Here is a 26,013-nt window from a genome sequence, read left to right as displayed (position 1 = left end):
CTGTTGTCTTCTGAGGATCCTCATCTCCCTTCCTGACCTTGAAACCCTCTTCTCTCACACGGTGACTGCCTTGGAGCCGGAGTCCCACTGCTCTCAATAGGAGAGAGGGAGGCAGGGCAGGGAGAAGGGACAGCAGAGGAATCTGCCCGAGGGTCTCCCAAAGAAAAGGATGGTATCACCTTAGAGGCAACCCACTTTCAAACGTATTTTATGGTTCTCAAGAACCCAAAGACACCAACTGAACTTCTTTTGTTTGCCTTAAAGAATAAACTCCCTGCTGTGAGTGGAACTAAGAAATTTAACTCCTGATTTCAAAGATACTAACTGGCCTAGCAGAACCTTCACACACAAATCATCCTGGGCGATGACCTGCACACAGACAATGTACGGGTCCGCAGGAAGAGCTGTGCGGAGTTAAGAGTAGCTTGTTAACAAAGTGACATCTGAGGAGGGAGAACAATCCAGCAATTGTTGAGTCCAATTTCCTGTTCCATATCTTCCATGGTAAATTAAAAAAAAAAAAAAAGAAGAAAATCACCCATAGATTAGGATGGACACATCCTCACTGTAGTCCCTGTCAGAAGCAACAGAGATTTCTTATACTCAGCATTTTCACAAAAGTGATAATAGTGTCTCTCACACACACAGCCCATATCCGCCTACAGGCCCTGAGGGCACCGGGCTGCCTGACAGAACAGCTGCTGCCCTAGACCCGGGGCGACCAGGGGGCTTCTCAGGTGTCCCTGGTGGGTACTAGGGCTAAGATCCAGAAAGGTCCTCCCCTGACCCCACCACTACAGACTGGAATGAGGAGCCAGCGAGTTGCTCCTGGGACTAAAGGAATTCAACTCCTTTATTTCAGGAAGGTTCTAAAGCAGGTTTCTCAACATCAGCACCACTGACATTTGGGGCGAGATCTTTCTTGTGGGGGGCTGTCCTGTGCAACGTAGGAGATGCAGCAGCATCCCCAGCTTCTGCTCACTAGATAACTGCCACGCCTAGTTGTGACAAGCAAAAACTTCTGCAAACATTGCCGAATGTTTCATGGGAGGCAAAATCACCCCCACTGAGAACCAGTGGTCTAAAGGGAGGAAAGCTGTTTGAAGCCCGTTGACATCCCGTCTGGAAGCAGTTTTAAATCATTAACTACCAAGGACTGGATGTCAGAAGCCAGCAAGGCCAAAACCACTTTAGCATCATCTCTCCAAATCTCCTCCTCCTCCACCCCCATCTTTAAGGTCTCTGCCGTCACTAGGTGGAAAGCTGACATTCTCAACAATCCCATCCTCCACATCAAGAGGTGCCAGAAGGCTGTAGATCCTGCCAGTCCTTCCACGGTGATGTCTCCTGATCCTGGTGCTAACCCCTGCCACCTCCCCCACCCCCGCCCTCCCCACCCCCTGACATCAATCCCTCTGGCTAATGGTGGAGAAGAAGAGAGAGCTGTCTACATTCAAGGCCCCAGAAAACCGTCATGATTTCTGATAGCTACTTGAATAACTCGACTTCCTCTGTTTCTGTTCTTTGCTTGCCTCTTTGTAACTTTATTTCTTAAATGATGGAGCCAGGGTTCACAACAGAAGTCATTCCAGGGCATACGCTCTTGTAATTATATGACACTGACTTTCAAGTGGCAGACAGAAAAGGAGCCAACACAGGAAACAGAAGAAGAGTGGTGTGGTCACAGGAAGCACAACAAAGGCTGGAAAAACCAAACCAAAGGAGAAAATATAAACGCCACAGAGGAGGACCACAGAAACACCCACGGATCACTCAGTCTGCTGACTGATACATCACTAGTGAGAGCATTTTCATTGAGAGTTGATTTATGGGAAAAAGAAAAAACACAGGACAATTTCATCCCTCCCTAAATAAGGCCCAAGCATTGCCATCATATCCAAAAGGATTATGCAGACAATATTAAAAGACCTTTTTGTTACAACATTTACATGAGATATATACTCCCTCTTTAAAAAACCACTCACAGAACAGACAACTTCAGTGTGGAAAAAGGCAAGTAAAGTACATTTATGGTTTGGTTTTTGAATGTAGCTATTATGGGAAAAATAAGGAAATCCATGCTTTGGCATTTCCAGATCTTGGCTGCTAAGAAGGAAATGAGGATGCATAAACATACATCCATGTGACTTCCGTTTTTTTGAGCTTTAAATTTCACTTAAAAACGTATCATAGAAACTTATTTTTACCTATTATTGAAAGAGCAAAACACTGATGAATCACTTAAAATTTAGTGTAGGCAAAAATTTCAGCTTTAGGAAAAAAAATCACCTCTGAATCTTCTCTTTAACCAGCTGCAAGCAGAAAATCTGTCTATCCACATCAGCTGCCATATACTTAAGGTGAATGATGAAAGCAATGTAAAATCATGTGATCACACGTGTTACATCACACATATGAGCAAACTAAACTGCTGAAAGATGAGCCTCAGGCTCCTGTGAATGAAATTATGATTAGGTTCTTCTGAAGACGCTTTTACCTCTGGTGTATTTAGGTGTGGGGTGTGGATAAACCATGATAAATAAGTTTATTAGTTAAACCAACTGAAAATAGAGGTACACAGTGGGATCTGTGGAAAAGCTACCATGACAGTACTCCAAGAACACATATGAAAATACATCTGGGGCCAGCCTGGTGGCATAATGGTTAAGTTCACACACTCCACTTTGGTGGCCCAGGTTTTGCAGGTTCAGATCCTGGGCACAGACCTACACACTGCTCATCAAGCCATGCTGTGGCAGTGTCCCACATACAATATAGAGGAAGACTGGCACAGATCTTAGCTCAGGGGCAATTTTCCTCAAGCAAAAAGAGGAATATTGGAAACAGATGTTATCTCAGGGCCAATCTTCACCAAAAAAAAAAAGAAAAGAAAAGAAAATATATCCATTCCAGTCTCTCTAAATGTGGGCTTCTTGCCAGATAGAAATCAACATAAATAAATATAGAAATATACACATTATATATATAAAATATATCAATATATAGACATTATTTTTATACAATGTGTTTTACTAACATTTACATAAAATCAGAGCCAACACCGGCATATTATTCAGCTGTAAAAGGAATGAACTACCAATACAGACTACACAGTGGATGAACCTGGAAAATATACTAAGTGAAAGAAGTCAGACACAAAGGTCACATATTGTACAATTCCATTTACATGAAATATCCCAGAGTCAGAAAGCAAATTGGTAGTTGCCAGGCACTGGGGGAGGGGTGAATGTGGAATGATTGTTTAATAGGTTCAGGGTTTTCTTTGGGGTTTAAATTAGGTCCTACGAGTGGAGCTCTGAGGTAACAGGACTAGCATCCTTCTAGGAAGAGACACCAGACAGCTCGTGCATGTGTGAGGTCTCTCTCCTCCATGTGACGACACAACCAGAAGGCAGCCCTCCCCAAGCCAGGAAGAGAGCCCCCACCAGAAACTGAATCAGCCAGCATCTTAACCCTGAACTTCTAGCCCCCAGAACTGTGAGAAAATAAATGTCTGTTGTTTGAGCCGCCCTGTCTGTATTGTTTTGTTAAGGCAGCCTGAGCAGACTAAGACGATAGAGTTGTGATGGAACTGATTTTACAAATCGGAGCACGAGGCACTGAATGGTGGCGTGGCTCGCCCAAAGTCATACACCCAGGCATTGTGCTTCCCCGACCTTCCCCTCGGAGCCACGCTCTATGGGGAGGCATTCAGTCACTGGTGAATGAATGCAAAGTGCTAAAGAGGAGGAGGACAGAATCTTGGTATGACATCCAACCCTCCAAACCTCATATCTCCACAAAAAAACAAATGAACTTTTAAAATTAAAAACTAAAACTTTTTCCTCCTTCAAAAGACAAGATTATCCAGCTTCTATCCCTGGATTAGCAGAGCAAAACGGAAAGAATGAGCCAAAAAGACTGAATAACGTGGGGATCCATTCTGAAAATGAAGAAATTTAACCCAGATATCACCCTCTCAAAAAAGGTTTTCAAAATATAGTAAATATTTTTTGGAAGCAAGCTAAAACTAACCCAAAGGAAAATCTAAGCCATTGCATTCCCTTTCTTGGCTCCAAAGTTACAAAGCATCACTGCTTCACTATTTAGAGAGTAGAGCCCCAGTCAAGCTTTGTTTGACCCAGTCAGTAAAAACCAAAATGTTCTGCATTATTTGCCAACATTGCACAAATTGGAACAATTCATGAAATCTACATATCTGGCCTCTCTTTAAAAACTAGAAGACCTGGTTGCAGTGAGCCCTGATTCTCCCAGATCTGTGAGCTCCAGTTAACCACAGGCCCCACCACTCCCTATCACACACAACCTGGCTCGTTTCACTCATTTTCCTTACCCGCCAGCCCCTAGGGGCCAGTATCTGCCATCTTTTACATAGTGCCTCAGGTAGTCTGGGTCTCAAGATCGAGTTTAAAAAATGCATTATTTTGTACATAATGCCTCCATTCAGAGTAAGCTTTTGAAGGGAAGTGTTTCAATTATTTAATGGGCTTGTCAAGCATTGCTCTTAATTAAACTTGGCTTAAAAGAAAAATGAGTACTTTTTTTGGCCAGTCTTGGACATAACACATTGAATCATATCTTAATTCTGACAAAGTGGCAGAATAAAGCCCTTTTTAAAAGCATGAATGTTAGCCACCCAAGTGAGTGAGTATTCTATTTATAGCTGCCAGGGGTTAGGTCTTCCAGACATCCTCCCCCCACCCTGCCCCCTTCACTAACACATATACATACACCCACCATGTCACCGCCTCCATATTGAATTTCCGCCTCCAGCAAGTCAGACTTTTTCCATCCGTTTGGTTTGGGATGATTCCTGAGCTGCAGGCACGCTTCCTGGCCAGCCGCCAACTGAGCACCAGAACTGCAAGGAATTTCTGTTCATTCCTCAAAAAAAATAAGACCTGATTCTATCTTCCCTTTGGTTTTCATCAAGTTCACCAAAAAGGAGCCTACATTTCTCACAGTGCTTCCATTCTTTTGTGATATCCGAACACAAATATCAAAGCCCATTGCTTTCTCTCCAGTTATAAAACAAACTATTTTCATACTCAGCATTGAAAGGTGCTAAAAACTCACCAAATAAAACAAGGTATGGGCAGCTATCAATCTTATCCCAAAGCTCTGGCCAATTAACTGCAAAAATCCAAACCTTGAGCGATAATCAACTCTTCTTTGACTAGCAATAAAGCAGGGAGCTGTATACTTGGTAATTTTGGAAGGAATCCAGGCTTTTATGCTCTGAATTGCTTGTGAACATTTCACACTGCCATTTTCTGCTTCTCCTTGCATGGCCCCCTGAAACTCAAGAGCGAATGATTAATTTCAGGTTTCATCCCAGTATCGGAGAATCTCCTTCTTCACAGGTCTGCCTTTTGAGAAAGTGCATCTGTAGGGTAGAGACTCCAGCTGAGGGAGGAGGATGAGATCTGTTGTCACTGAGACCCCAGGATGGCAGCAAGTCAGAGACTAGGCAGCAGGCCAGGACAGTTCTGCAAAGAAGCAAGATCAACCCTGGGCAGTGGCCAGTGGGTGAAACAGGGTCAGGTATGTGATGTGGGGTTCGGGTGTGGCCAGGGGACCACAGGATCTGGAGTCAGAACGAGAGCATCAAGTTAGAACCACGATACATGAGTATGTATTAAAGTTCAGAAACGAGGCTGGCAAATAACAGGGCTCTAAATATAGGAGGTAAAGTCGAGGCTAGACTTACGGGGGGGGGAGGGGGCGGGGTGAGGACACAGTTGCTGAAGGGGCACAAAAGATGAGGAAGCGAGCCAAGAGGCACCGGAAGAAATAATCTCCATCACGTGGGGTACTCTCTGCACCTCAATGTTGAAAAGTTTTATATCATTTCAGTTACAGCAGGAAACATCATAACACTGGGCTAGCCTGGGCTCCTCACTGGGAGCAGGCACCTGGGAACACAGACTTCAGCAATAAGGGAGGTCGGGAAAGGTACACGAGTAACGCCCTTTTGATACCCATAAAACAACAGAGACCTTAGCGTTCCAGTGTCAGAGCAGCCGTGCAGAGAAAGCTCATTACCAGGGTCCATCTGCTGATCCCACTTGCTGGCCACGCAGCCTTCCTTTGCTGCCACTCCATGTGATTCTGAGCTGTGACAACCTTCCCAATAAGCTTCTGCTGGAATACCCTATGAAGCCCAAAGGGCCCATTCACGAGAGAACCTAATGCCCATCATCGGTAAGTCTACGCTATCAGAGATTGGCCAGCAAAAGAGCAAATCACTATGTCCTAAGACCATCTCCTCATTGGGGCCAGTGATGTCCAAAGGAGCCTAGGCGGCCCGCCTGTCACTGTTAATTCTGTAGACCTGTTATTTCTGCCTAGTCCACTCCCTTTGTTTTGCCTATTTGCAAATATTGAGCTTCTTACCCCAGATAAGTCCTATGTTTGAGAGGGTCCTAGACGAAACACACCCTCAACCGGGTACACAAACCACAAAAATAACCTTGAAATATAATTGCTGCCTAGTTTGGGATCATACAGCACTGGGAAAAAGTCCAAACATTTGATAAATCCATAATCAGTCTTCCAGACTGGCAATCCACCTGGCCGGGAAAGCTGTGATAAGTTATCTTGAGATAACAACTTGGAAGAGAAGAAATGAACACACAGGTTCAGTCAGGTAAGAGACTTGCAATCCCACCTACTAGCTATGTGACTTGACTAGCTACTTAACCTCTCTAAGCCACGGGTGGTTCAACAGTATATGGGATTAACAATAGCTCCTAACATGCAGAGGATTCAGTGAGATCGTGTACATAAAGGGCTTAGCACAGCAAATGGCACCAAATAAGTACCTTACAAACGTCCTCTATTATTGCTGTTGCTAGTTTTAGAGGTTTATAGCTTCTAGATGAATCTGAAGGACCTTCCAAGGTGCCACAGTTAATCAACCTCCTTGGCGTCCCCCAGTGCCTCCTCCATAACATCCTGGTCTCAGAAAGGCGGGGGTTGGGGGAGTCCCAGCGTTAGTACACCCCTAGTCTCACAGCTTCCCAGGACTGTCAGAGGTCCCTTGACACAACTGAATCACGCTGAATTCCAGCACATTGGTCTTTAACGAGCAGTGATCTCTGAAGCAAAGAAATCATTCACCATACTCAAGTTTCTTATTAAACTAAATTAACTGGGCTGGGGAATAAGCACTGGGTGCATGTCCCTTACCAGCTGTATGGCTTGGTCCCCTGAGTGTTAAGTCCAGGCCTTGGTGACAATGTCATCGCTAAAGCCTCATTACCAACCTATCAAGCCCAGATTTCCATTATGAACCATCTCCAGAGACCTTAATTTCACTTCAGGGTGAGCTAATGCCCAACAAATTATCCACTTAGTAAAATTAAATTTGTGTCAACAGATAGTGGTTTAGACTCCTGTTCTAACAAATTAAATATCCTGTTTGACATCCTGAGGGGTCTTTTTATTTAAATAGTTTCCAATCAAGAAACAAAGCATGCCCCAAGTGAAAGTTCATCAGGAATAAACTAAAGTTCATCATTTACCTCCTTCAAAAGCGACAAAGTCAATAGAAGATCAAATTAAATTATTTCCTTTTCTTTGTCTTCCTGCTAGAAGGGGGAAAAAGGTGAGAACGGGGAAAGAACTCACTCTTATGATGCACACTTTAAATATCTTACAATTTTTTGTCAATTATACTTGAATAAAGTGGAATTTTTTTTAAAAACTCCTAAACCACAGATTAAATCCGGGAACTTTAAGACAAACCCAACTTAAATTTCCCTCTTGCCTGTAGGTTTGGTGAGAATAAGGGTGTGAATTTATAAGTATTCGTTCGTTTATTTTCAGCAAATAAGAATTTTGTCTTCTGATTCACCTGCCTTTACCAAGCTCTCAGTGATTCATTCTGTGGCTTGCAAGAAAACAAGATGTTAGGTGAAAATTAAGCACAAAGAAAAATCACACACTTGCTCATTAAAACTGGGGAAAGCAGAAAAAGAAAAGAGAAGGTGTGGAGTTTGTTGGTAAAGGTTCACTTATCTGGTTCCAAGAGGCCGCCTCCTGCATTATCTGGGTTGGTAACCTGACAGTGTGTGGTAATTAACTAATCAGATGACAGGAGAGCTCCAGGACACAGAATGCAGATCTCTGACGCAGGCCCTTTCTAGCTTTCTTCTGTCTCAGAAATAGACATATCGATTTCCTAGTGTTCTGTGACCGTGTCCTATTGTCCAGATCTTTGTTTCTTAGGATAAGTAGAAGCTCAAATTTAAGAAGACCTAGAAAAAATAGCTTCATATTCCACTATATAAATATATAGATTTACAGATAATAAACATATTTTATTTATTTTTCACTAATGCCACAGAAATCAATTTTGGAATAAATATAACTGAGACATAACTATAGATCTAAATATATAACTAAGCTATAATAAATATAATTCAAATACTAAAAAACCAGACGAATGCATCATACACACACACACACGCACCCCTAAAAAATATACTACAGTTAACTGCTTTAGCAGGAATGAGTTTACTTAGAAAACAGAGAAAATTAAAATAAAATGCAGAAAGTTTATAGAATGAAGTCAATCTTTTATATCAGGGTTTCACAATCTTGGCACTATTGGCATTTGGACTCAATCAATCTGTGTTGTATGGGGCTGTCCTGTGCATTCTAGGATGCTTAGCAGCATCCCTGGTTTTTACCCACCATGCCAGTGGTACCCTCCCCACATGGTGGTAACAACCAAAAATGTCTCCAGACATTGCCAAATGTCCCCAGGGAGGCAAAGTTGCCCCTTGTTGAGAACCACTATTGTACATAAAATATCATTCTAATGCCATCTCTAATGATGTACCTAGCCCTTAGCAACATCCAGACTGCACTCTTTATGACAAAATATATCTACTGATATACCCATGCTAACACTTCTCTTCTTAAACTGCAAAACCTGTGCTCCTTTGGAATGGACACTCTTAGCAGCTTCCATATCACCCCCTTAACTGAATTACAACTTTCAAAAGTTGATTTAAATGTAAACTATTCATTATCTTTTAAAAATCTCACATCAGTTGAAGGAAAGTCAATTTCCAAAAAGGTTTCTTAAAATGTTACCACTTGCTGTGAACCTAAAACTGCCCTAAAAGAATAAAGTCTTTATTAAAAAAAAAAAAATGCATCCCTAAACTTGAGTGAAAACAGCACTTTGATCATCTCTGCTGCTGAAGATGTGAACATCCACATGCCCAAAACTGTGACTAGACAGCCGAGTGCCACATACATCCACAAGGCAGACAGAAGCCATCAGCCGTGCGGATGACGAGCAAAATTCACAAGCTGCATGCAGATTCCACAGCAAACCATGCTCTCTTGCAACACTGCTTCATGGGAATCTGAAGTTTATCAGAAACTGACAAAAGCCAAGAAAAATGATTTAGGAAATTCAGCGTGACCTTCGCCTTCAGTAGAGATGCTCACCGGAAACCTACAAAACTGTCAGTGAAACTATTCTCTGAATCTTCTCTCTCTACAGAACCCCGCCTATGCCCACCACTCAGGATGACGGGTCAGTGGCTGCCATCACAAGACAAAGCAGAAACACAGCCCTTCCGATTGGTAGGAAAATCTGATTATGGGAAAATTGCTATTCCTTGCAGCAGTCACTGGCAAATTAGGTAATTCTAGGGCTTGTCACACGACTTTGGTCTGCTCTATGGAGAAGCAAATACACACATTCCTGAAGATCTTCACACACATTGCACCCTTACCTCCTTCGATACAAACTACCGCCATCACCTCCAGATGAATTTAAGTCCCATGCAGCTAGACATCTTCGGGTCCAAATCCTGGTTCTACCACTTCCCAGCTGTGTGAACTTGGGCAAATTACTTCTCTAAGACTCTGTATTCTCATATGTAAAATAGAGATGAGAGTGGTACCAACTGCATAAGACTATGGCACAGATTAAATGAATTAAGCCATGTAAAGAATTTAGCACAAGCACAGTCTACAGTAAGTGATCAATAAACTTTCGAACATTAAAAAACTAGATGAAAGAAAATGCAGATGGCATGGAGACGGGAAGGATAACGTGACGGCTGTCACAACGTAGAGTTCCATCTATATAAATTGTTACCAAAATCCCACACTATAGCAAATCCTTAGGTAGCCAACCTATTTCCTCCTTCGACAAAACAATGACTTGAGTTAGAGAACACTGCTAGAATACAAAAATTTTATTTTTTTAAAAGGTAATGTTATCCTAAGCTGGGTTATAATAAACACAGGGTACACCATCTTTAAAAACATGCTTCCAAAATTCTGCTTTCCTTGAGGGAAGAATTATTTAACTTCATCAAACATTTTATAACAACACACACAAAAAACCCCTCAAGGCGGACCCCTAATTCTTCTGAGGATATCCTATTTCCTGTTTCACACTCACATGCCAACCCTAAAGATTCACATTTGGGGATCTGGTGGAGGTTTAAGAGCCCATGGGGATTTTAAGAGACTCAAAGGACACAACCCAAGTTACATTTCTGACCCCGTGATTTGGTGGTAGATCCTGGGTAAAGCAACCTCATTCTCTGTGCCTCAGGATAAAAGGAACCCCTGGACTTGATATCTCAAAGATAACAGGTGAGTAGAGATAAAGTTACATCCCCTCTAAGAGCCCTCTGAAATCCTTGAAGGAGATTTTTCAATTTCAGAGGCACATTTTCATAACACTACATACCATCCACAAAAGAGCAAGGCCTGAGACAGCCAAGCTGGAATGATTTTTGCTCCCTATTTTTGCTCTTTGAATTGATGATCCATGTTTTAATTTTTTATGATAAAATATTGGAAAATAATAACTATGGTGAAAAGACAGATGCATCAATTACCCTTCACACATGCAGAGAGCCCCTGACTCGCCTTACGCTCCAACACATTGTACAGCAAAATCCAGTCCTCCTAATTTCACAGCCTAGAGCCCATTTTATCAGATGTTTTTCTTCTGATATATACTTTGAAAAACAACAGGAGATTCCATCCTTTAAATATTTACAGAAAAGACACACTGGCCTTTTCCAAGAGAGCTTTAAGTGAATGTGGTTTTAGAACCTAAAATACAGGCAGTTAACCTACCAGATCTGCCCAAAGGCAATAAGGAAATTGTTACAGCTGAAAAAGCTACGTCATCACGAGAAACATCCAAGAATTTCAGTGGTTCTCAAGGTCTGAAAAAATTAATGCCAGAATTTACAGTCTGTGCTTGAACTTCATATCCTGGAAGTGGAACTTGGCACCTACTTTAGAGAGAAGCCCTAAGGAATGAAAATCTTGGAAATGCAGTACCTATGATTTAACAAGGCAGAATTCTCTCTATTTTTTTTTTTTTTTTTTTGAGGAAGAGTAGCCCTAAGCTAACATCTGCTGCCAATCCTCCTCTTTTTGCTTTTTGCTGAGGAAGACTGGCCCTGAGCTAACATCCATGTCCATCTTCCTCTATTTCATATGTGGGACGCCTGATAGAGCATGGCTTGATAAGTGGTGCACAGGTCCACACCTGGGATCCAAACCCGTGAACCCCAGGCCGCCGAAGTGGTGTGCGCGAACTTAACCACTGTGCCACTGGGCCAGCCCCAACAAGGCAGGATTCTGATGACTCCATCTTAACAAGGCAAGTAATGTTTGACAGAAGGGAGAGGCTGCTTCTTAGAAAACTGTAAGCAGTTCAGAAATACTGCCTCCTGAAGATTCTACTTCTATACAGCAAACGATGCATCTACTAGACGTGGACAAAAACCCGTAAGTAACATGGCCTTGAGTAAGACACTTCCTTTCGCACTCCCAACAGCAATGACAGCCTCCGTCAGGAGCCATGATGCTAACTCTAACATATGTGTGTGTATATATATGCACACATATGTACGCACATACAAATATATGATATATAGGAGTTATCTCATATATATACACAAACAGTTTAAACAAAAAAATCCTTATCTCTTTTACACTCAAAAAATAACAGCTCACCTAAGTGTTGCTGAAATACTAGATATACCTTATCTACATACTTTGCGCAGAAAACAAGAGCAAGCAGACATTTTTCCTATAAAACAGGAGTCACATATAAAGAAAATTCCTATGTGGAGAAATTCTTTGACACACAACCTAAATGAGGCCTCTCCCCAGGACTCAGGACATACTGTCAGCTCAAATCTTAATTACAAAGGGAAAGAGGCAGCAAGATCAAGGATCCAGGGTGGAGACAGCACAGAAACTGGCAGGCAGTGTGAGGGCGACTCAGACTGCGTCCTGGGCCTGGGAGGGTGGGAGGCAGCCCAGCCCCAGGGCTGATCAAGTGGCCCCTCACCTGAGGGATTAAAAACGTTAGAGTTCCTTTCCATGGGATCTCTTTAAGGTTTGTTTTCTCCTGTGCCCAATAAACTTTTTTTCAAACTGTGGGACCAGAAACAGTAATGTCACCACTAGTTGCCCCGAGGAATTTAGACCTTTGCCTTATCTTTAATGCTAAGATCTCTCTGGGAGGAGCTCAGGCCTTATTACCGTAACCTGCAGTGTATGTGGAAGCCTGTTTACCAAAGGAGCCTGCGCAAGCGAATACCCACCTCTCCCTTTTGAATGTTCATTCCCTGTCCAAAATAAATGTCCCTGCTTCCCTTTGGGATGCCTTGACTCTGGAAATGACTCCTTGTGGCGTCCTATTTGCCGCAAATATACTCTGTGAGACAACGTACTTCTGGTGGAGAGTCGGACTGAACTCGCCAGGAGGGAACCCCCTTTGGCTTTGGTAACAGTGAGACATAGGCAGTAAGAGCAAGCCCCTGCCTGGTGAAAAATAACTGGGGAAAATACTCCCTCCCTTCCATTCTGGGCTCATTTCACTGGGCATTCCCTCCAACAGGCAAGACCCAGGGCCTGGGTGAGGGCAAGAATCCCATCTTTGGGATGGGGATGCTGTCCCATCTCGGTGCTCCAGTTCCCAGTGGAGTACATGATCTCGGGACCCGAGCTGCATTGCTCCTTGCAGAGCGACAAGCCTCTGGGTGAAGGCTGTCTGTTGTCTACTCCAGCTTCTCCTGTCACCTTCCACCTGGATGATTCCCTCACTGCCGCCACCACTGGATGCCTGACGCGAGCCAGGACGCTTTCGATGGCCTTAGAAATCTTGGCTTACATCAAAGAAATCCTCTTTCCATTCAGTCCTGCTGAGTCACTGATGGGTGACAGGAATATCCTGTTGCATTTTTGGTTCAGTGTCCCAAGAAGTCTTGGCTCTAGCAAACTCCAACATCTATTTGCTCACGTGGCTAGTGCATGCGAGCTTGTAACGTTAAGGCTGTGACACAGACAGCACTAAGTGAGCTCGATCCCAATAGCCTAGCCAGGCAAAGTCACTTTATTTCATGAAGTTTGTGTCTCAGGGAAAGAAAGCAGGAATCGGAAGCTGCTCATTGGTATCATGATGACCAAGAGCTGGAATCCACGAAGTTTCAGCAAATCTACCTCAAACCACTTGAGACACAAGAGTCACAAATCAAAAAGTCTGACGATACTTAAATTTACTACAAGGAGTAAACAAGGAATAAACAAGGAGGGCCACAAGAATCTGAGCTCTTAACAGCCATGGGACAAAAACAGAGTAACTTACTATGCAAATACTTGTTAGTCTCAGACTGATAATGGATGTTAGCAACAGGTATTAAATGAGGACCAGAACAATGAATACTACACAGCAATACAATGGAACTACTGATACATGCAACAAGGGCGGGTCTTAAGGGCAGGGAGTGCAAGGGGCCAGTCTCAGAGGGTTATATACTGTCTGATTCCATTTATATGACACTCACAAATGACAAAATTTTAGAAGAGAACAGATTATGTGGTAGTTACTAGGGAATGCGGGGAGGCTGGGACTATTTCTCGCGGGGTAGCATGAAGCTGGAAGAGTCGTGCATTAGGAGGATTGTGCTGGTGGTTACACAAACCTATAGATGTGATAACACTGCTTAGAACTACACACACACACACATGCATATGAGCATAAGTAAAAACTGGTGGAATCTGTATGAGGTCTGTAGACTGTACCGATGTCAATTTCCCCTGCTTGGATATTGTACTATTGTTCTATAAGATGGTGGTGACAGGGACACAGGACCTGTCTGTACTATTTTACCAACTTCTGAGTCTACATTTCCAGGAAAAAAAAGCATCCCAGAATAAAACTGGACAAAACATATGGGGAGAGGGCAGTAGATATCACTTACCTCAACGTGCTCTCAAAACTTTAAGAGAAGATGACCTTCTTTTTCTTAGTGGACAACAACTGTCAGTTTAATTACTTAAGATGATAAATAATTCCCTAATGCTCTAGGGAGAGGATCTGAAAAGCATTTTGGGAACAAGAGGTGTCACACAACAAGGAAGAACCAACAGAAGGCTTAGGGCAGAGGGTACAGCTGGACGTGAGTGTTTTAACTAGACCCAACAACTTAACACACACAACTCAGATGACTGACTGACTATAAGTGCCCAAATCTCACAGGGAGAGTTTGGATCCTAGATAGAATAAAATTTCCACACTGACGAATGTGTGCTCCCCATCCCCAAAGAGATGGAAAGCAATCAGAAATCAGTATAAATGAGGAAGGGTGAAAAAAGTACTAGCAAGACCCAAATTTAAGCTGTGGCCATGAAAGTATGGACGAAGCACAGTGATTCTTCAACTCGAGCAATTCTGCACATCCCCAACCCCCCAGGCTATCTGCAATGTCTGGAGACGTTTTTGGTTGTCCCAACTGAGGGAGGCAAGTGCTACTGGCATCTAGAGACCAGGGATGCTGCTCAACATGCTGGCATGCGCAGGACAGCCCCCACCACAAAGACTGATCCGAGAGAAAATGTCAAAGGGACCAATGTTGAGAAGGCCTAGAAAGAGGGCACACTTGCCCACATCTGAAAATCTGAGGCTGGAGCCACTGGAGGGAGGGCTGTACATCTTGGCCCTTAGCTCACATCATTAAAAGAACAAGATATGGGCAGAAACAAACAGAACCAAACCTGTATTAAGCAACAATGGTATACAGTGTAAAAGGTGTAGTGTTATTTTTACCTGGCACTCAACCCCTTCATTGCAAAGTCCATGGGAAGATTTCCTGGGAGTATTTAAGAACAACAAGGCTTGAAGTCAAACACACACACACACACACCCCAACAGTGCTGTCTGTTACCTAAACCCCCCCAGTCAGAACCACCACCATATAACTGTTGTGGCCCAGGGTGAACTCACAAGGATACTTACAATGCAAAAGAATGAAAATTAAAAGAAAAATCTATACAAATGATTCCCCAAATGGCCAACAGCTCCCCAAGTAGCATGAAGCCGGGTCCCAAGTGTGGGTTTTGGCCTTAAATGAAAATCAGTAACTGCACTGGGATTTTCTCGGGGGTGGATGTCAATCAATGAGCCTGCTTGTAATTAAGTGAGAACACCACTTCTCTGCTCTGGCTCAGAGAGGAACCTAACAGTGGACACACAAATCTAGTGTTATGCGCTACCTCTCTCTGTGAAACAATGCATGTCATTAAGATTCTAACAAGAAGTCAGCAAAATCCCTGCTATCTTAAATCCATCATGACAGGGGATCTCAGCCGCTCCTGCTGTAAACCGTACTGACACCTCTCATGAAACTGCTGCCAAATAATCTAAGTAAAAATGTGAAACCCTCTGATCAAATATTTCTATTCCCGGGAAATTTTATCCTCAAGAAATAATCCAACAAGCGTGCAATGACCTAGGTACAAGAATGTTCGTGTGCTGTTTTCTGCAAGAGCAAACAACTAGAAACACCTAAAATGGTCATCTCAATGATGACATATGCTCAGGAAGAATGGGTAGGGCCACTCTTAGACCCAGACCTGGCCACAGGGACCTGGGACCCCTGCCTTGGGCTGCAGGCTTCAGGGTGCCCTGTATATCACAAGACAAAAAAATAGTAAATAAAGAGAAGTTCCTGCACTCAAGAGCAAATCATGGTCTTTGGTGTAAAATATTAATTTCGATCTTGTAGTAGCGGCAGTTATCTGAAATGAACTATTGTTCACTATGAATAATATTAGCAAAAGCATCCAAAAATCCCAAAGAGAACTAATTTGGCCATTTCACTTTTGAAAAAGGTGCTTTTAAAAATTTTAGAGAAGGGGGCTGGCCCCGTGGCCGAGTGGTTAAGTTCGCGCACTCCGCTGCAGGCGGCCCAGTGTTTCGTTGGTTCGAATCCTGGGCGCGTACATGGCACTGCTCATCAGACCACGCTGAGGCAGCGTCCCACATGCCACAACTAGAAGGACCCACAACGAAGAATATACAACTATGTACCGGGGGGCTTTGGGGAGAAAAAGGAAATAATAAAAATCTTTAAAAAAAAAAAAAAATTTTTGAGAAAAATGTCCTCAATCAAATAGGAACTATATGCGAAGTATGCAACAAAACTGGTATTTCCAGAAAACACTTACAAAATCAGATTAAGGAAATAAAAACATCTGCACAACTAGGAAGGAAAACATTCAGACACACATAATCCCAAAATACATTTTTATTTAGGCCATTTTCTGGCCAATACGCATTAAGGTATAATTGAGCTGAAAACAGATTTTAATGAATTAACTTCTGTTTTCAGTTTTCTTTATAACACACAGCATTGAAAAGTTGGAGGAACAATTGAATAGTAAAAATTCACAATATTAAGGCTATGGCATATAATGAAATTAAAATATTTTGTACTTCCTGCAATATTAATAATCTATCACATGTAGTCCGATTTCTTTTTTAAATCTAAATATTGCCGTATGCATTTTATCGACAGTGCCAATAACTAGTGTCCTGCCTTAGCAAAGCAGGCCTTCTCCAAAATGAAATTAATTAAAAAACAATCTAAGAACGCAATGACTCAAGAAAGGATTTCTACTTTGGCATTACTGTCAATAAAACATATAATTAGTGATTTTGATGAAATAAGGGCAATAGATATAGATTTATGGAAAATATGATGGAGTATATGTCTATTACTCATGCAAACACCACCGGTCCATCAGCAGAACCCAGACGTGTGCAACAACATCATCCTTCATCTTTGATCATCTGCTCACTTTCAGCAATAAAAACCATAGCTTGAAACGTACTTTTCAATTGTGTCCTAATGCAGGCATATTTGTCAAGGTGGGAGAATAGAAGGTCAGTTTACTGACCAGTTTGTGAGCTTGATTTATAACTTTGAAATATTCAGCTATGTGATATGAGGCCTGCCTTTGTACTCTTGGCCCTGGCCGTGACTGGGCTGCCTATGCACATGCAAGTTTCTTGACATTTAAAGCTTTCCTAAATCAACTCTTAAGTGGAAAAACCACACAGGTGTGCTTTTACAGACACACCGAGTCACAGAAAGCACACACGACACAACGTTACGAGTAGGACCCAGGAGTTTCTGCCTTTTGCTTATGGCATTCTCTAAATTTTCTACACTTAGTACGTATTCTTTGCAGGATTAAGGAAAGAAAAACAGGAATTTAAGAATGACATGGAAAAGTAATATAGCAAATCTACGTTGATCAAAAGCTTTTTTAAAGCAAGAACACTCCGAATTCTAAATACATTGCTATAAATGTAATTAAGTATCTACAAAGCTAATAAAATCCAAAAATTTATTCATGGCAGTGGTACACATGAGCAGGCAGTCTATGGATAAATTTCTTTTAAATGGAATTTGAACGAAGTAGATCTCAGGAGCACAGGCTCTTCAAAGATTAAGTCCACTTCTCTCCACAGTGCATTCCACTGGCAATGGGTCCTACTCGCCTGCTATGAACTGATCAAAAAACCCCCAAAAATGACATTTAAAAGAATTACAGGATTCTTTGGGGACCCAATGTTGCGTAAAGAGGCCATGTAAAAAAGCCACATTTTTATTCCAACATCCCCAAATCGCCTCTTCTTTTGGCCTTTAAATCACCAACAGACAGGAAAGATAAGCATCCCACAGAGCAAAAATCCGTCCTTGCCTCTTTTTCTTTTCTGATATAAAGATCTCCTTGCTTTAAATTACCATAGTGTAAAATCTTTACGAATGCTTATACGAAGGCACATTTAATCCTGAACAGCACACACAGGCGCTTGAAGGCATTACCCTTATGTCTACAAGTCCCACATTCAGCTCTGGCTGAATTTCAACAGCCGTGTCATGGCTTTGCCACGAGCCCTCTAACCCCTTTTCCCGTAAGTGGCAGATTCAGATGACACGTCATCATGTGACAAGAGAGGCTGGATTTAAACTGGGGGCTCAAGTTTCTTACTTCAGCCCTGGTGGACACGTTTTTCTGAAAAGTTCTTAGCAAGGCAGCAAAACGTTTTATTCAAGGAATGTTCTTTGAGAACTGTTCCGCTCGGATGTCCATGATCACTCCACGAGCACTAATAAGCTAACCAGTAAAACAACGATACGGAGAAACTCTGGGAAAGTAGCCAGAATCTTTCATCGAAAGAGAAGACGCCATCGGAAAACCTCAAAGGGGCATCCTGCAACAACTGAGGGAGAGAACTGGGGAGACAAATGAGTCCTACCCTTTCTTTTAACAAAATAAACACGTCTCAAAAATCTAGTTTTCTAAGTGCCTTATTAGATAAATCTTCCTACCATCCTCCGGAGGGTGGGGCCGGCAGCTTTAGAAACCACATTTTACAAGGAAACAGAAGCTACTTGTCTTTCCTAAATAAAAAGCTAATCAAATAAAAATTAGTGGCATGTTCAAAAGCGGATTAATATTTTCCTGATGGGTTTGCAATGTTTCTGGGGTGTGGACCTCTTGTTTTCCCAAACTCCCATGCAGTTTTCAACTCAAAAATCATTTACTAACTGCCTACTCTATACAGCACTTCATCAAAGAGCCCAGAAGCGATGATGCAAGCATAGCATAATGCAAATGACACCAACAGGAGAGAAAAGGATGGCACTGAAGAGCCCTGACACTCTGGAGACAGCCAGTCTAGTTCAAAGCCTGTCACTTTCTAGCTGTGTGACCCTGGGCCACTTACTTAACCTCTCTGTACCTCACTGTCTTCATCTACGGAGCCTTCCTCATAGGGTTGTTAAATGGATTAAATGAATTACTGAATGTAAAGTGCTCAGAAACACGGCCTGCACTTAGTAAGTGCTCAATAAACATTAGCCACATCTATTATTCAAAGAATCAGAAAATGCTTCAGAATCAAGGGAAAAAGTTATAAGCATCTCCCCCCTTCCACCACAAAAAAAAAAAAATCTGTACTTGAGGGAACTATACTGGCTATACAAAGAGAGAATCCCATCGTGAAGGACCTTTCAGGGCAGACGAGGTGATAAAACTTATAAATGGGATATCTCACCACACAAAGCTCTTAGCAGGGTAAATTCCTAACCAGACCAGGACAGAAGGAGGCAGGGCCAAGCTCAGAGGAAAGAGAGGGAGGGGTCACCATGAACTAGAGCTGTCAGGGGTGGTTTCCAAAAGGAGCCGGACAGGCAGGACTCTGGTCAGCTGTCCATGATCACACACAGCAGGCAGGCGCAAAGGTGTGCAGCAGGACGGAAACAGATGCTCCAAAGGAGAAGCACATGGCGGAAGAGACCAGAGAGCTACAAGATCAGAAGGCCTTGAAAACTGGACCAAGGAATGTGAACTTGCTTTTATAAGCAACATGGACATGCTCTAGACAGAATTCTAGAAATAAGAAATCTGCCAGGAGCATACAGGTTGAAAGGGAGAAAATTAACAAATGCAATCTGGCACAAGAAATGATACTGGGGAACAGCTCTAAGGCTGAGGTTCCCCCGCACTGCTGAGTACTGCGATTTCATTCACTATCAAGGGCCACTGGTTCTTAATTTCTAAGTTACTATCACTATCCTTTTATTATTACCCATCTACCATGTGCCAAGTGTTCTGTAAATCTTATCTCAAATTCTCCTAATGACCATGCAAGGTTGACACTATTATGTCTGCCTACAAACCAGAGAAATAAAGCCCAGGAAGGGCAGATAACGGGGCTGAGATCCCACAGGTGGGAAGGGGTGCAGCTGGACTCCCAAAGGCCTGGGCTTTTCTACTTTTTATTTATTTATTTTTGGTGAGGATGATTGACCCTGAGCTAACATCTGTGTCTCTCTTTTTTTTTTTTTGAGGAAGATTAGCTCTGAGCTAACATCTACTGCCAATCCTCTCTTTTTGCTGAGGAAGACTGGCCCTGAGCTAACATCCGTGCCCGTCTTCCTCTACTTTATATGTGGGACGCCTACCACAGCATGGCTTCACAAGTGGTGCCATGTCCACATGCGGGATCTGAACCAGTGAACCCAAGGCCAAGCCACTGAAGTGGAACATGTGCACTTAACTACCGCGCCACCCAATCTTCCTCTACTCTATGTAGGATGCCACCACAGTGTGGCTTGATGAGTGGTGTGTAGGTCTGCACTTGGGATCCAAACCTGCAAAACCCGGGATGCCAAAGCAGAGCACATGAACTTAATCACTACGCCACCAGGCCGGCCTCTCAGCTTTTCTACTTTTAAGGATGGGGAGCTTTTCCCTCCACCTAGGGGCGCTTAGGCAAGGGGAAGCATTGCCAAGTTTAACATAGACCTCACTGTTGCTCATTCTTGAATGGTCTCTGCAAACTAATGACACGAAAATGTTACAGACTGGTTACTCCGAATGCAAAACTTTGAAACCCATTAATAATAAGGTACCCTATGTTCTACCAATCTCAACAGAAGAGCATATTCAAGGCTCATGTCCTTAAAGGTGACCCCACTTAAAGCCAGAGGAGCTAGAAAAGCAGACACTGTTCTCTCCTCCTCCACTCCGGTGAAATAGCAAAGGCCCTGCTCAGGCTGGTTTGTGTCTGATTTGGTGAAAGAGCAAGAACAGCAGGCCACGTGATATGGGGGAGCAGCCCTGCCCCGCCCTCCCCACCCCGGCCAGGGAGACCGGGGCTCCCTGCTAGCAACTGGCCTGCTTGCAGCTGCTCTCTGGGCTTTGCTGTCCCCAACGCGGCAGGGGCCAAAAAGAGAGTCCTCGACGAGAGACACCCTCACAGTATGCAGAAAAGGCAAGGCACAATAACCCCACCATGAGAAAAGGGGCCGCCCGTGAAAGTCCTGATTCTATTTTACTGTCATCAAAGGGGTCACCTTCAGGCTCTGGTGGGACAAGGAAGCCCTCAGCTCTTCCCTTTTGCCCTTGAGAAATGATCTGGGGATTGGGGAGAAGGAAGGAGCTGCCAAAAGTAAGTTAATTTTTTTTTAACAAGAAAAGAAATAGCAATAAGATCCCAACCAAAAACAAGTACATACTATGAAAAGGGGAGAAAAATAGACTCAAGAACTCTATTTCCAGCTTAAAAGCTATTTGAACAACTCCAGGCGACAACCAAAACCAAGACACCTTCCCAAGTTCAGTGGAAACGAGGGAGGTGTTTGCACGTAACATCTTCAGAGCTGGGTACCTTCCAGCCCAGCGTGAACGAAACTGTAAGAAAGAGGTACAACTGGAATGTTTTCTGCTAACAATCTACCCCTCGAAACATTAATACCTGCTTTCTATATTTGTATTTGAGTATCATACTTGTGTATATTTTACATATTTATTCTGAAAAATCAAAGCATTCACAGTTGTCCCATCAACAATCCTCAAAGGGTCTTTTGCTTGAACAGTCATTACTAAAATAGAACCCAGAAAAGTCAAGCTCATTTACGTGTTCAACTGGTCCTGACTGGCCCCTCCAGTATTCAAGGCACTGTACTTGGCCCTGGGGACATGGAAACAGTGTCCACTTCAAAACATCAACAACACGTTTATGCAGTAGTCTCACCACTTCGCTGGTTGAGCCTTCTCTGTTTTTTTGGGTTTTTTAATTGCTTCTGGTTACAGACATATCTAAACTTAGTTTCTGCCTGAAGTAAACTTTTTAACAATTGCTGAGAAAACAAGTTTCCCAGAAGTACACACACAGCTTAGTCAAGAGAAGCCATAAACCTCTAAGGAAGGCCACGAAGAAACTGAGACTCCACTGGGAGCTGTGGGGTGCTCAGCTTCTCCAATCCCGGGGTACACTTTGAAGTCAGGAGCCATCCGCTGAGGAGCACAAGCCTCACAGGCTTCCTGCTGGCTGGGAGTAAGATGCCCGATGCTATTTAAAGCAGGCAAGCACAGGCAAGAGAGCAGAGCCTGCAAACACGCACAGGAATTCATCCCACTAGGGAACTGCTTCGTTGGTCTAGCTCAGTGGTTCTCAACTGGGAGTGATCCTGCTCCCTATGGCTCCTTTGGCAACATCTGCAGACATTCTGGTTGTTACAACTTGGGGGCACTACTAGCATCTAGTGGGCAGAAGCCAGGGATGCTGCTCAACAGCCTACAGCGCATAGGACAGTCCCTCCACAGCAAAGAATGAACCGGCCCAGAATGTCAATGGGACCCAGTTTGAGAAACCCTGTTCTAGCTCCACGGAGCAGCTGCTAGTCACAGTAGCTCCCATTTCCTTATTATTTGGCCACTTGTATGTTAAGCTAATCCATGCAACATCTCATTCAAATTTTTTTCAATCGTTAGCATTAGCTTCAAATTGTTGTCCAACCAAGCAAAAAGTCATTATCCACAGATCACAATGGGGAGAAGTTACCAAAGAACAGGACACCACTTAGTGATAAGGAAGCCCTAGAATTCTGCTGTCCTTAGAAATATATCACATCGACGCTTACTGTTTCTACTCTAATGGGACACGACACGATTTTCTTCACTGCACAATTTAACAAGAAGGATGCTCTGTTCTAAGACACTAAACAGAGAGAGCCAGGATCTATGTCAGCAGTTTGTCTCCAATTAATACAACGCTGTGCCGCCTCTCTGACCAGCCCCACTGGCTTCCCACTCAAGTGATCACATTTGGGGCAGAACTTTAAAGGCTGATTAGAAATTCATATGGTAATACAAATACATCCCAAGATTAAAAGCATAAATTTAAATACATAAAAATTTCCCCACAGAGGAAAAAGGCTGTGGATTCTCTAACAAATTCTTCGAGCTTGGGCAAATGACAACATCTTTGGGTTAAGATTCTTCACCTAGAAAATGAAGGGGATGGAGTAGATAATTGCTAAAGGCCAACCTCTATATTATATTAGTCATGGAAATAAAATCCAACAACCAGGTCTCCTTACACTAAGATACAGTGTAAGGAGAAAGTATTTCGCGTGCTTCAACCAAAGAACGTGAGAGCAGGAGGTTGCCTCAGTCCCACGTCATCCTGCAGTTCCCCCCACTTGCACTAGGGGGCAGAGTTCACCCCGAGGGGAGGCCAGGGACCCCCCGGCAGTGCAGACACGCCTCATGGGGTCTGAGACCCCAACAAACTGAATACAAATTCTATATTCTCACCAGCTTTCCTAAAGGACCCAGGACACAAAAACAAAAAAGTTAAGAATTAGTGTCCTGCAGGCAGAGCCTAGATTTCTTACAGATGAAAGCAATTAAACACCAGCCACCCCCCCCCCCCCACCCCCGCCTCTCATCACTGGTTAACCTGCAACTCATGCAAAAAGTTCTGGTACCTTCTCACAGGCATGAAAGCAAAGATCTATGGATTAGAAAATGCCATAGTCTCACAATTATATATTTCATTTTTTGAACGTAAAAATACGTATTCGTGGACGATTAATTCCTTTCCAGTCCACCTCTCACAATGAATGTGGGTATGACATCTGGGACACTACTTTGAAAAAACTGGATATGACTATTACAATCACTTTGGCCATTACAAATAGTTGTCTGAGAATACAGTAAGTGGGCATCCAGAAAGCACAATGCCTTGAAATATTATATCCAATTAAGTCTGACAAAGCAAGTTAGCCAACACAGAAGGCAAACCCTCACTAATCTAACTTGCTGGAAGATTCTAAAACTGTGCTGGATTCACAAAACTTTCCGTGGCTTTCAATGAAAGTCAGATCAGACTCCCTTAAGTCAACCAAGTTTACTTTGAGCCACTTCAAACCTCAAACTTAAACAAAATCTATTAAATAAACACAACCAAGAAAGGAAAGGGAGCCAAGAAACCACAGTAACTCTCGATCCCAGAAAAAAAAAGACTTCTCAAGTCAAGGGTTTCAAGTCACTGTGGTGTCCCGCCCTCAATGACCCTAAAAGGGGCATCAGTTTAATCTTTAAAAATAACCACTGTTTGCCCTAAACGATTTTCTTTAAACTCGAATTCAAAATCTGCCAAGGACAGTTAGCACAAGTACATGATCTTTTGATCTCGCCCTCTGGAATGATCCCAAACCCTAAGAGAGCACTGCTGGGTGAGAAATGGAACCCAGACTCCAAAGGTCCGGTAGGCAGGGAACACAGGGAATGATTAAGCCCTGGCCTCCCCCTGCTCACACTTCATTAACCCGTCTCCTCTGGAAGTGTTTGCACCCCTCGCACAGGAAGCCGGTACGTTTTCCAGAGGAAATACCAGACCAGACCTTTCTTGGAGAAAGTCACCGGTGAACATTTTACGGGACTTCCTGCACCCAGGCAGTCGGGCATGCAGATGGCCCGGCCCGGCCCCGGCGCCCGCCGCCTCACCCCGCGCGGGGCGCCGCGGGGACACCCGGTGAGCCAGCCAGCCACGCAAAAGGAAGCTCACCTTCGCTGCATCCCAGAGCAAAGAGGGAGCGCGGGACAAAACAAAACCTGCCTCGGCTTACTCATGCGGAGACTCCCCGGGGGCTGGTTTCAAGCGACTTTCAGAAAGTTTCGCCCTCTCGGGCTAAGGTAAAGGTACCAAGAGCGCGCGCGGCGCGGTGGGCAGATCCCTCCCTCCGGGGCTTCGGAGGCCAGGTCCGGGCAAGAAGGCGGCCCGAAGCCGGCACGGACCCGGCGGCCGCCCCTCCCGCCGCGAGCGCACTCACCTCGGGGAAGAAGTTGTCCATTGTTCCAGTGCGCTCCCCAACTTGCCGGAGCCCGGCTTCCAGCTCGCGGAAGTCAGCCCAGCAGAAGGTCCGGGGAAACCATGCGTGTCACGGCGCGACTCCCAGGAACTCGAGCCCGCGGGGCTCTCCCGCTGCCATCTCCTGATCCCCTTCTCCGCTTTCGCACCTTTTGTTTGCCCAAACCCAGGTCTCTAACTCATCCGTCCCAAACGCAGCCTTTGTCTCCTCTTCCCCCAAGTTCTTCACTTCTGGGCGCCGCGCTCGCGAGCGGAGAACAGCTGGTGGCACATTCTTCCCCCGGGCTGGGGGAGGGCGGCGAGGGGCTTGGGGGCGCGCCCCTTCCTGTGCGCTCAGGCCGGAGGCGCTCGGCGCGGGCAGGGGGACACCGACCACAAAGCGAGCCCCGCGTCGCTCTCCCCGCGCGAGCGCCGGGGCGGTGAGGATTCGGGCTCCACGGCTTCGCCGGCTCCCCGCCGCACAGAACCGCGGACAGGAGCACACGCCCCGCCCCGCCCGCTCGCCCCGCCCGCTCTCCCGCCCCGCCCCCAGAGCCCCCCCCAGCGCTTCCGCAGGGGTCGGCCCCGCCCCCACCTACCACCCAGGCCCCGCCCACTTGGCGCCCCGGGCGGCAGCAGGCTCAGCTGCTGGCGGGGAAGTCCCAGCCGGTGCGGTTCCTCCTCTGGTCCCCGCCTTGCTACCTAGGCCGGGCTAAGGGAGTGACTCTTCCGTCTGGTGACGGAGACCAAGTAGTAGTGCCGGGGAAGGAGGGGTTGGGGGATTCTTTTGTGCCTTTGATCTTTAGCCGACCCTGGAACGGGCTCCACGCGGCTCTCATTGCTGCAGTTCGGCAGAGGAGCGACCCCGGGGAAGGAAGCGCGGTCAGCGGAGCTGCCTCGGCTCTTGGGCCAGATCAAAGCGGAGGAGGGAGGCTAATCAAAATTTGTGGAACCTGCCTTCCGTGTTGAATTTCTTTCCTGCCGTCAGG

The 26,013-nt window shown here is 44.4% G+C and overlaps 1 protein-coding gene across 1 annotated transcript in view; it reads right to left on the bottom strand.

Moving 5' to 3' along the window:
- MYO10 (myosin X) overlaps nucleotides 1–25,562 on the bottom strand; it is a 210,197-nt gene extending 184,635 nt beyond the window's left edge. The window contains exon 1 of the mRNA XM_014837346.3: nucleotides 25,008–25,562. Within this exon, the coding sequence (XP_014692832.2) occupies nucleotides 25,008–25,028 (21 nt within the window). The 5' untranslated portion in view covers nucleotides 25,029–25,562. The remainder of the gene's footprint in view (nucleotides 1–25,007) is intronic.
- Nucleotides 25,563–26,013: the final 451 nt, after the last annotated feature.

Source organism: Equus asinus, chromosome 10, assembly GCF_041296235.1.
Source record: "Equus asinus isolate D_3611 breed Donkey chromosome 10, EquAss-T2T_v2, whole genome shotgun sequence".
Classification (NCBI taxonomy): domain Eukaryota; kingdom Metazoa; phylum Chordata; class Mammalia; order Perissodactyla; family Equidae; genus Equus; species Equus asinus.
Note: the sequence above shows the minus strand (reverse complement) of the source record. Positions and strands in the feature narration are given on the sequence as shown.